This window comes from Porites lutea, chromosome 2, assembly GCF_958299795.1.
Source record: "Porites lutea chromosome 2, jaPorLute2.1, whole genome shotgun sequence".
NCBI classification, from domain to species: domain Eukaryota; kingdom Metazoa; phylum Cnidaria; class Anthozoa; order Scleractinia; family Poritidae; genus Porites; species Porites lutea.
In genome coordinates, this window is record NC_133202.1 from 46967165 (window position 1) to 46979252 (window position 12088).

The following is a 12088-nucleotide window of genomic DNA, read 5'->3' on the forward strand; positions in this document are numbered from 1 at the left end:
TGTCCTGTAATTCCCAAGAGAGACTTGAGCTCAATGAAAATCGAATCAAATCTGGAAATATGACCACAAAACCTCGGAGTAATGCTGTTTTTTATATCTCGGACGTTGGCTATTGAAGAGAGAAGAAATTTAAACTCTGAGTTCCCGAGGGAAGTCAAACGCTTGACATCCCAGGACGGGTTGTGCGCGAATGGCGATTGTCAATTACTAATCATTAAAAAATGTGTTGAGGCTCTTGAGCTATCTTGTGGGAGAGATGAGTCGTATGCAAAAGGTCAGATATACTTAGTACGTGCGCTTAAGACACGATGAAGATCTATAGAGTTACTGTATGTTTATTTACAGTTTCTTTCTTTTGATTCTTTTGATAAAAAAAAAAAAAATGCTCTTCAAAAAATGGTACTCGCGTTTCACAGACTGAGGCATAGTTAGTAGAGGAGACTGGTTATGAAAGCTGGCAAACATTAAAGTTGAATACAACGGTGCTGTAGTTTATGTTGAAAGCTCCCTGACCGTGCACAATCCTTTTTTTTTTTTGTTCACAAATTGTAAATGAATAAATTAATGCGATTTTTCTATTGGTCAGTAAGTTCAAAATGATAGGAATGCTATTGAACGTTGTAAACGGTCAGGTCCAAAAAAGCTAACAAAAACATATAACAAAGGAGTCTAACGGGTTTCGTAGCCATTCCACTTTGCTTGTGTAACTTGGACTACTCTGGAATAAAACAATCGGTTGACCACTGGAACACTTAAGGTTAAGAAAAATTAGATTATGCCCTTCTTTTTAATTTTAAGGGATATTGACCTTCCCCGATTGGTTTTAATCAATCAACGCGCTAAAAACACCTTTAGAGAATTTTAAGAGCCTGAGAACATTATTTTTGAAAGAAATTTTAAACATTTGTTACTAAATACCCCGTGAATTTGGACTCGTCCTATGCCGAAGTCTGTATCCAACAATTTGAATTGAAATGATTTTGATTTAAATTAAAGTTTTGAAATTTGGTTGGAGACTCTAGTCCTGTCACGTGAACGCAGTTTGTCGTCGCTAATGTTCGCGGTTATACTGTTTGGTTCTGAAATGTTTCCATTTTCACCTGAAACTTTCTCAGTGTCCAGCATTTGACATTGGCCTAGATTCAGTGACTGTTGATCGTTCCAGTTTGTGTCCATCGTTTCACCGTAGTAGTCAAAGCTAAGATTATAAAAGCTAGCCCTCCGAAACGAACCTTCGCTAGCAACAGTCCTTTGAGATTCATTTGGTCTCATGCTCTTGCGTCGTTTATACAATTGCAACCATTTGATGCGAATTTCGTTTTCTTCGCCCTTGCGAACGCTAAAAATCATTCGCTTCAAAAACTTCCCTAACGGACCCAAATGTCTTCCAAACTTTATCAAAAGAAAAATAATTAACATTTCTGATATAAGAGCAATAAAACAGAAGCCAATCACCCCTGCAATCAGTAGAAACAAACCAACAAACTTTTCAAACGATAATTTCTTCACCGGTATTGCATTACAGTCTTTCTTGTTGAACCAGTAGTCTATGATCCCTTGTAAACTGCCATTTTCCTGGTTTTTCAATACCGATAGAGTAGCTTCCTCAGTCCAAGGCGATCCTTTACGGAATGCAAACCCGTGGCCGTATTTATAAAAGTTCTTCCCAGCCAGGCTGTAACGGCAGTCCGGGTCTGCGTTCCCAGCTTGTTGTAAAGAGTGGTAGTCACCAATAACTCCGTGAATCTTGCTGAAAGAAGAAGGACAACACTTTTTGAACAGCCTAACAAATGGATTGTGTCACTGAAAACTCAGTGGTTACAGTTCTAACCATAGGCACGTTTTATAAGCGGATATTTCTTACCTAATTGTCTGCTAATTTTTCCCTTCACATTTTAATTTTCAACGTTTTTTTTTTTGGCCTTCAAAGACATAACTGAGTCGCCTTCAAACTCAAGACAGTTATTATGTGGTGTGTTAATGCTACTAACTTGTGCGTAAGTTGATCGATGCCTTCCTGAAAGCTATCAAACAGATGTATCTTCAGATTGACTTGGTAAATCTTTCTGAACTCTTCTTCCACGTGATTCTTGAAGTAGGCTTCGTCACTGGTACCTCGAGTGATGCCAAGTTTAAAACCATCTGGTGGATAAAGCGACTTCTCCCGCAGCTGTTCAGAAGAACAAATGTTATAAAGTCAGTACAGTTTAACAGACAACGCCCCTGATATTGGGTGCTAGTCATATTTCAGTTTTTGCTCTCGTGATAGACTGTAGCCTGAGTGCAGACGATAACTAAACTCTGATTAGTACCGTCTGCGAAGCAGCGCAGAGATCCTTGTTCTGGACCCCCAACCGACTCAACGAATTACCGGAAGTGCGTTTCGAATTTCCCTTCAACCTGTTTGGCTATTATCAGTCTTGCGACAAACAAAACAAAGGTCTTTTTTAACTGGCCAATCGTGTTGCGTACTCAAATCTGGGTACACAGCTGGAAGTCCAGAACAAGGATTTCGGCGCTGTTTCGCAGACGGAGTTAACCAGAGTTTAATTTCGTCTGCGCGCAGGCTAGATAGACTGACATTTTGGAAAAGTTCGCGACATCTGTGGACGCCTACGCCTACGCCTAAGATCTAGAGGAAAGTGTACCCCTAACGGCAGAGGAGTTAAAGTGAATTCGCGGTGTTGTTCCATGTCCTTTAGTTTATCAAATGTAGGTGAATATTTCTGGAGTTAAATCCAAGGACTGTATCTAAAGGGCAGAAAAATAAAAGACAAAAACTGATGCTATATGTTTACGCCCTCCATAAAGCGTGAAATTAAAACGTTTCACGTCGCAGTCGTGCAAAGACGGCAAAGAAAAGCACAAAAAAACGTGATTCGCGTGCAAAGTTGTTGTTTTGCTGATCTAAACCGATTGCTTTTTTGCCGTTCTCATTGCCGTCGCCGTCGTCTTTGCTTATTAAAGCTCCCTACTAGCAGTCATGAACAGTCCTTGGGACCATTCACTTTGTTTTCAGTGCTCGTAATTTATTCTCGTTCTCAGAGCTTTGGGTTCCTCTCAACTGGCGTGAGCCTTCAAGATGCTTCACTTCAGGAGGCTCTGGGAGGCGATTGTAAGCAGCTGTGAGCAGTAGATACACATCGCCGCCTGGTTAGCTCAGTTGGGAGCGCGCCAGTCTGGTCGAATAAGGACGAAAAATCGTGGGTCACGTCACACAGCACTTTCACTTATCTGGTCCTTGTGGAAAGTAAAAGAACCTACACCACTAGTCGAAAAGAGTAGAGGGCGTTGATTCCTGTGGTGCGATCAGCCTTTTCTAGTGTGGGAAGGTTCTCCGTCAGGAGAGATTTTAATATTGGGATAACCTCACGATCCTCCTTCAGGAATCGTAATGGCTTCCTGTAAACAGAGTATGTATGTACCTTCTCATCCCTTATACCACTGATTGGTAGGATTGGAGATTCCTGGACTAAGAAAGCCATCAGATTTGCGCAGTACGTATTTACCATAATCAAAGCCAAAAAGGCATAAACCGCTGATACAAAGCGGGCACTATTGCTGCGTGGGGACTTCTCAGCACCTATATCTTTGCTAAAGGCAACGCCCCATACATAACTCATGGAGTCTGGAAAGAAACAGAACATAAAACAATGTAAAGTATTGTTCTGGGCAAAGCATTGTTTTGCATTCTCGCAAAATCAGAGAAGTCAGTCTTGGCCTTTCATGGATTTTTTCATAATAATTACGATAAAATGTCTTGAGTTTACGTCAATGAAAATGTCTGTGTACCAACATATGATGAACCCAAAGGAAGTTTGCCCACCCGCAAAACACTTAGCAACTGTCAAGAACTTTTATTTGATGTGTGATCGTGCACTGGATTTTCGAAACATGTGCTTTTTTAAAAAAAATGGCAAAACTTGTGAACTCAGAAAAAGTCTGGAATGAGAAAACTACCAATAAGGGAGGGAAACAGTGGAGTAAATCTTCTTTCTAGCTTAGCCAATTTCTCCCTCATCCCTACTTTTCCCTTCTCGTTAAAATGTGGAATTCAGTCATTACCCGTTACATCCAAAATACTCACAGTATGTCAGTGACCTGCATTTAATTTCACTGTTTGCCTCCTCAATACAATTTGTACCGATTTCTCCCTCCTCACGAAACTTAGGGCCATTGCTCCCTTCTCTTGGGACCGTTTCTTTACCCACCCACGCCATCAAAACCTCCTCCCCGATATGTTTTGGCCCCAGAGAAACAAATCCCTGCACATTGTAAGAAGGCTTTCGCCATTAGTGCGCCACAAACCTTACTCCCCTCCCAGAAACGAAAGTGGTGAGCGATCCTTTAAGTAGACTACAGCTGAAGAAATGACTTACAATTTCTATGGAATCAAAACACTAGAGCTATACATCCTAAAAGTATCAGCAAGAGTTAAACATGCAAAGAAAAGCGTTGCTTGAAGCGTCGCGATCAATGACAAAGTGAATCGATAACACACTTACCCAATAATGTAAATGCATCTTCGTCACTGTCCTTGAGAATGTGGTAATATCCTTTAGGACTTTTCCTATCCAGCCACCAGACCACAAACAAGACCAGGTTACACGTGACTAGGATAGCTATCCAAAGATCCACTTTGAAAGGCTTGAGCCAAGAGAACCATAAGCTGACTGGTAAATAAGAGATTTAAATGCACTCAACATTTATAATTATGTGATGGGTTTAATTTAATACAACAATTATGGAGCTGGCACATTTCATTGTTATATGTTTTGTTAATAGGTTTGTAAAATTTTTGAAGCTTGACCAGTGACATTAAAGCCCTGTTGGACTACTCCGACCAATAGACGATTTTTCCATTTAGGTATATTCACAGTCAATCACGGGTAGGGAACATTTAACATAGTTTGAATGTTTTTCGGGGAATCACTTGTTAGTAGAATAGCAGGGACCGCTTCGGAGCTTAGAGCGTCACGTCACCTTTTCTTGGAGCTACCTTAATTCGTGTTCTGCGTGTTTTGCGTATTCCTCCGCAAAAATGGTCTAACTGTACCCTACTATATTACTGTTGTTGAGGCGCAAGGGTAATGCATTGTCAGTAATGCTGGTTAATATGCATTATTATCCATTCAAAATATTTTCCCGATTTTGATTGGCTAAAACCACACGCAAAATTCACCATAACCAGCTACTGATGACCAAATTTGGAAGAATTTTGCGATCAATGAACCGATGACGTCAAAAGTGCAGCTTTTTTGTAGGTTAATGCACCGTTAACCGAGAAGACCTGGGACGAGGTTTTGTTGTTTTGGTTGTAAAACAAAAATGGCGGACATTTCAGTCTTTTCAAGAGTAAGAACTAGGCGAAATAATAGCTGAAAACATGGCAAGAACAGCAAGAAGACGACTCAAAGGGCGACATCTGCTATTTGGAGAATATTTGCGGAGCTGAGCAACCCTAAACGTGCACTATCAAAGATGAACTTTAACATCGATGGTTTTGAATGAATAATAGATACATTTTGAATGAACAATATAAGAATTATTGAATTCGGCTTTCTTATCGTATATATAAGATGTTCAGCCTCATTCATTAATTGTTAAATATCCAGTTTTAGATGCTAATGGACAGCTTCTTTGTAGCAGTTGAACACACACTGAAGACGAATTTACTGATGGCTTTCAATTTACCTGATTTTCCATGGGAGAACTCCTTTTGGACCAAGATATTGAGTGCCGTTGCTATGTTTGGATATATCATGTTGATATACTGTGAACGATTCATGGTTATCGACAAGTCAAGGGCTAAATCTGCTTTACCGGAAATAATTTCTCCCACGATCCCGGTCCAATTGTTTTTACTTGCATCGAACTTGCCGTATAGACCGTCAGAACTGACATAAATTTCAGCGTCAAATACGAGATCTTTTTGCAAGGATTGCAAAAAATCTATCGATGCTCCAAAACAGCAGAGAAGTTGCTTTATCTGCTGGCTTGAATTCGTGACACTACTGTAACTGTAACATGGAAGTGCTCTTCCTAAGCATGGTCGTTGGCTCTTAGGCATCGCAGGGGCCTTTGCTTGCACCAGTGGGGGCCATATAACAACAGGGACTCGGAGAATAGGACGCTTTGGATGAAGGAGCGGAAACAAGGTATTTCCATCGAGGTCCATCATTGGCTCCAAAGCGAGGCCTGAAGGGGTGACCAAGCCCACTTGAGACCAATGCTTTTCACCACTAAGATCTCTTTTAAGGTTTAATATGGTAAAGACTGAGCCAAGAGGATCTTGTAAGTGATGCTCTTTAAATAAAGAACTTTTCCCTTCGATGTAAGTTTCCTGTAAGTACCTGTGCGAATTAGAAGGCAAGTAAATTTTACAGAGCTTAATGCCTATAATATTGGGGCCTCGTTTATACGAAAGATTCTACTAATTACCGTTAACAGAAAAATATCTGAAGTAAAAAGTTAATTTCGTTTGTTATAATGCCTATTGATGGTATTATACCCTGCGGCGTAAACAAACCAACAACGCAACAGACAAACCAAGCGAATGACTTCGTAAACGCTAAAAGCCATGCAAGAAAGAAACCTCTACTCACAGGATTATGGTTTTTATTTCTCTAGAGACTATTCGTGAGGAAGCTATAATCGGGACCTTTAGTTTCAAGGTCGAGAGCGACTACGGGGACGAGTTTTTACTAAAGAAAACACATCCCAGAATCTAAAAACACTTCCAAGAATTCAAAAACACTTCTTAGAATGAAAAAGCACTCCCTAAAGTCCAAAAACACGCCCATTCTGGAAAGTGTTTTTGGATGTCGGGTTGTGTAACTGGATTCTGGATTGTGTTAATGTGTTCTGGGGTGTATTAAGGGATTCTTGACACGGTTTTGGATTCTGGGAACCGTTTTGTCCCTATGACCCACCGTAGAATTCAACTGCAGAAAATTAAAATTTTCACCACTCACATTATTACGTTTTTCTGCAAGCATTTCGACATATTCCCTGAAGCGAGGAGAGTTTGTGTTCCGTCTTTCCCAAGGCTTACCAAAGATCGTTTAAAAACAGTTTCAAATAGGGCAAATGAATCATACAGTGCGTTTATATACTGCTCATAGTCATGTCTGATCTCGGGTTCCTTTGCCTTAACCATAATCACACCAGGAGGGATTGAAGAGATATCCCTTGTGCTGTATGATGTGACGTCACTTATAAGCCACGCGCTGTTGTTGTAAATATCACATAGGTTATCAATTGCGCGAAATATGTCTTCGTTTGATCGTTGGCGAATATGACCAATGATAACTCCGGGTTTGCTATCCATAACGTTTTTGATGCCTCTGTATATTTCGTCGAACGTTTCATCTCCATCGATCCAGAATATCGTTCTAACAATCCATTTCTCCTGAACACAAAGCTCATTCACGGCATCGACAAATTGTTTACCATCGTACGTCGTAGATGCCACCAAGCTTAATGTATGCCATCCCATTTTCTTTGAAATCGCCATCATAGTTTGTGCATATTGAATGACAGAAGGTGCAGCTACTCTTGTAAGTCCCAAAGCATATGAGCTTTCCTTTTGTATAAAACGTAAATAGTACAGTATAATTAAAATACACCCAGCGAGCAGAGATTCCCGTAGGTGTCAGTAAAACGCGGGGTCGGGGCCGACCCGTTTTTTAAAGAATGCTGTTTTACGGTTAGGGTAAGGGTTGATACTAACCCTAACCCTAACCCTAACCCTAACCTACACTAACCCTAACCCTAAAACAGAATTATTGAATTATTGAATTGACATTTTAACAATCATTCTTTAAGAAATATGATAAAAGTGGACCCTTCAGGAGTAAAGAAAAAAAATGGAAAATCTGCTCTTCTTTCAATACCTGATGTCTGTAATAAATTATAACATGAACGAGCCATTTTTGCGCTAATTAAAATGCCAAATATTTATTCAGTGCACCGATTTTAACTTCCGACAAATTAATTATCAGCGTCTTCATTCGCTAAACTGTTTTTCTTGCTACAATCAGGTGTTTTTTTATTCTTAAGATAGACTCGTATCAAGATGATCCTTTTTGTTGCAAGCAAAACGCTGATCTTTTAAAACCCGGACTGGTCATTTTATACATATACCAGTAATTAGCGCAAAAAAAATATGAATGATTCAATTTAGAAAAAAAATTGTCGTTATCTCGCGATAAAAACCATACGCCACCAGGTGATTCTAGATATACTTTTTATCAATTTGTTTATTCGTGCATATTGCGCGACACAAAATTGACGCAATGTTTTTCCCTGTTATTTGCTTTTTTATTCACAAAAAAAAGGCAAATAACGAGTTGAAAAACACACACACACACACACACACACACACACACACACACACACACACACACACACACACACACACACACATACGTTACCGGTTTAAAGACAATCAAGATTTTCTCAGCTTGAAATGACGTTTACTTCAAACAATAACAGAAACTCATTAACTGCAGCGATATAAAATCCACACAGAAAAGCACAAGACAAGATATTATATACGATTCTGAGTGTTGTTTGTTATGCCAACGTGGGATTTAGGTTTGACGTACCGGGCACTTTGACCAGATTAAACGTGTGTTTTATAACGATACAAGACAAGTTGTGCTACATAAGATGCAAGACGATACATAAACATTTAAACCCAGCATGTTTTAGGCAAAAAAACCTCCCCAGTGCATAAAGACTGTTTCTCTTTGTATAAATTATAAAAGATAAGATATAAACAGTGACATGATAATTACTTGCGTCCTTAAGCCAGATCATCTACAAAAACGTAGTATCTGTGTTCGAACTCCCTAAACCTTTAAAAATTGTTCTGACTAACATTTTTCCAGGTCTATTACTCAGTAGTGCAAGAGGCCCTGTCAGTTTGTATGATATTACAGAATTTCAAATAAAATTGCGGAACTAATTACGTGGCAACCTAGTATAAAAACTGACTCTTTCTGCTTGTCTGTGTGCTTTTGAAGTCCAAGCTTATTGAGCCGTGGACATCAGTTTCGTTCAATCTGCTTTCCACCTTCCTTACAAGAGGAAATACCCAAATCGATTAAATTTTCTGTCAAGATGCTCAAAATATTGGAGCAGATTGTTCTCTGATTAAAGGAGAGGGGTATTAAGGGGTCTTAAAATACCCGGTGCATATTGAAAGGAGAAGCTAGAATTTTTCAAATTCAAACTAAATTCAGACAAAGTGTTAAGTTGAAGATCCCGATGTACCATGGCCTATTAATAGACCAATGATTGCAAACCAAGAAACACCAATATGACATTTAAAGGAGACTTTTCATACCTGCGTAACTGGATATCCGTTTTGGCTCCGAAACAAACCAATAGATGGAACTGATACGCTCTCCAAATACGTCGAGAAAGCAACGCTGCTTTCAGTCACATCCACTAATATCGCACCATGGGATGAAAGTGTTAAGTTTGAAACCTTTGGGATCAAACTGTCCAGGCCATTCGCTCGCGACGAGAGGTTCGTTAAGTCAGTTTTTGAAAAGTGCATCTTCACCTCAAAATCTGCATAAGAGTCACTGTTGTCTTGTCTATTTCTGGATTCGAACATTTTCACTGCCGTGTTAAAGACAGATTCGTGATAAATACCATCGGTGTCAAAAAACACAGGGATGTTGATACGGTATTTATCAACCGCATATCCCTGTAGTATAAGTAACTGGAATACAAAAAACAAGACAATGTACCGCTGAAAAATTTCTCCTGTAGCCATATCATATGCGTTATCTGAATCCAAATAAAAGAAAGTGACTTGAATTTCTACACCGTTGTCACAATTTTAGTTGAAATATGCCTGGATATTTTCCATATATTTATGATATCATATCACAGGTGTTTTCAGCGGATCCGGTTTTATGCGACCTTCAATAAAAAAAAAAAACGAAAACCTGAAAATTCTATGTGATAATTTTAGCATGTAATAAAAGAGGAGGAAAGATAGCCAATCAGAATGGCTAAACTCTAAAAACTAGAATATGCGACGAACTAATATCCTTTCGTAAAATGAAATTGCGGCTCATCAATACGTTGTTAAATAAGCAGAAAAGGAAAAACATTAGTCGTAATTTTATTCTTTCTAGCCGCCAAAGTTGGGAATAAAAAGCTCCAAGGGAGAGAATCGGATCGATTTTAAGACAATCGGCCTTACAATGGAACTTATGTCATACTGCAGCAAGTCAAATAACCAAATAGCTGTCATTTCCGTTTAGCTAGGTATTATGACAGCAAAAGTCTCTAATGGTCTGATGCTATTGGCGTCGCTGCTTGGACAGCAATTATTTACGAAAAATCAATTCGTATTGTTAGCTTAGAATGGTGTTTCGAGTCACACGTTAAGGAAATGCATTATAATGTTATGTACTGTTTTTGCGAACTATTTGCAAATAACTAGAGAAGTTTGACAGCTCTTAACTTTATTATTCTAAGATCCACAGGGTAAAGAGATCATACGAAACAATCGTTCCGCAAAATGTAATCCGGCGGCAAATGTAATGCACCCCTATGTAGCCTACAGCAGCTGAAATCCAAAAGAAGGCGCTAATGAATTCACTATTTAATACAACCTTTCCATCCGGTCGCGTTTAAAAATTCATGCAAACACTTCGTTTATTTTTATTACATACTCTAACGTTTGTGAGTTTTTTCTACAACCCAAAAGATCGGAATTGAGGGCTCGGTCGAACTGTTTTCCTTCTTTTTCATAGTCATAACATTTAAGCATCAAATTTTTCCCAGAAAAACCAAAGGAGATCTTCTTTCAGCATTTACAGGTTTACAAATTGACGAACGCCGTTGGCGTTGAATTTCTCACTGAACAGCAAAATGTTGGTCTTTCTTCTAGCACCATAACCAAATTATACATGACAAAACTGAGGCCTTGTCGACAACTACGCGTCTCCGTACACCACCGTTTTGGTGCCGACTAAAACGCTTTGAGGACTCGACTTACGTCACACCAGCGTTTCGCATCGTTGTCGACCATTCACGTACCGCCATCGGAAACGAATGCATATCTAAAATAGTTTCGTTCCCAGGCTATTTTTGGAAGTGTGTGCGCTCTCTTCTAATGCGCTAGAGAAGCTACATTCCCGCCATTTTTAAAGTGTAAATAACCAGGAAATAAACGCGAGTAGGTTCGATGCCAGCGTTTTCAAAACCTGGTGCTTGCTCGTCGATACCAAAGCGACAGTCCTCTGTTTTTGATAGTTTATGGAAACAAATAAAAAATTCCTGTATTCAGACAATTATTCGCACGGCAGACAGGCTTTGATGTGTTAGATGAACACTTACATGACCATAGAGACCTTTGCTACTTGCACAAACGTGAAAGTGACCCACTTAAAAACAAAATATTAATACAAATATCTTTTATAAGTTCAATGTGACTTATTTGTAGAAACGATTTCCATGACCATATAAACAACGCATATACATGATAAAAATTGATCTTATACTCACCACCGTAAAGATAAAGACTGCTTAGCTAATATACCGAACTAAATAATTAATTTGCCAATTTGGTTTAGAGTTAACCGTCTCTCATTAAACCTGAGAAAAAAAAACAAAACAAAACAAAACAAAAATAAATAAATTTGTTGTCTTTAAACCATGCCAAATAAGTACAAATCATAACATTCAACTTTAAATGAATGGCCAAAATTGATCGGGTAAACGAAACAGTTTTCTTTGAAGTCATTATAGATGAACACTTAAAATGAAAGTCTGAAATCTCACTAAATTTTATAGCACCTTCAATACCGACATCGTCCTTAGGTAAATATTTGTAATCATTATTAGTATTATTATATGTAATAATTATTAGTATCTTTTCTAAATCTGACAAACGACAGTTCAATATTTAACTTTTGTAAATTTCCTTATTATGTTCTTAATTTCCAATTGATAAATAATTGTATCCGTCGTCGTAATTTTTAAACCCAACCCTTAATGAGGAGGTCTGATTAACATAAGTTAGGCCTCCTCGCCATTGCTTTCTACCTTTTTGTATCTT

General features: G+C 38.7%; 1 protein-coding gene across 1 annotated transcript; it reads right to left on the minus strand.

Moving 5' to 3' along the window:
• Positions 1-397: 397 nt before the first annotated feature.
• On the minus strand, positions 398-10340 carry LOC140927104 (glutamate [NMDA] receptor subunit 1-like). Its single transcript, XM_073376760.1, has 7 exons — positions 9353-10340; positions 6975-7585; positions 5695-6353; positions 4506-4673; positions 3426-3628; positions 1992-2170; positions 398-1750 (listed from the first exon to the last, which is right to left on the minus strand). Exons 1-7 carry the CDS (start codon positions 9788-9790, stop codon positions 991-993), a joined length of 3018 nt encoding a protein of 1005 aa, XP_073232861.1. The 5' UTR covers positions 9791-10340; the 3' UTR covers positions 398-990.
• Between the last annotated feature and the right edge of the window lie 1748 nt (positions 10341-12088).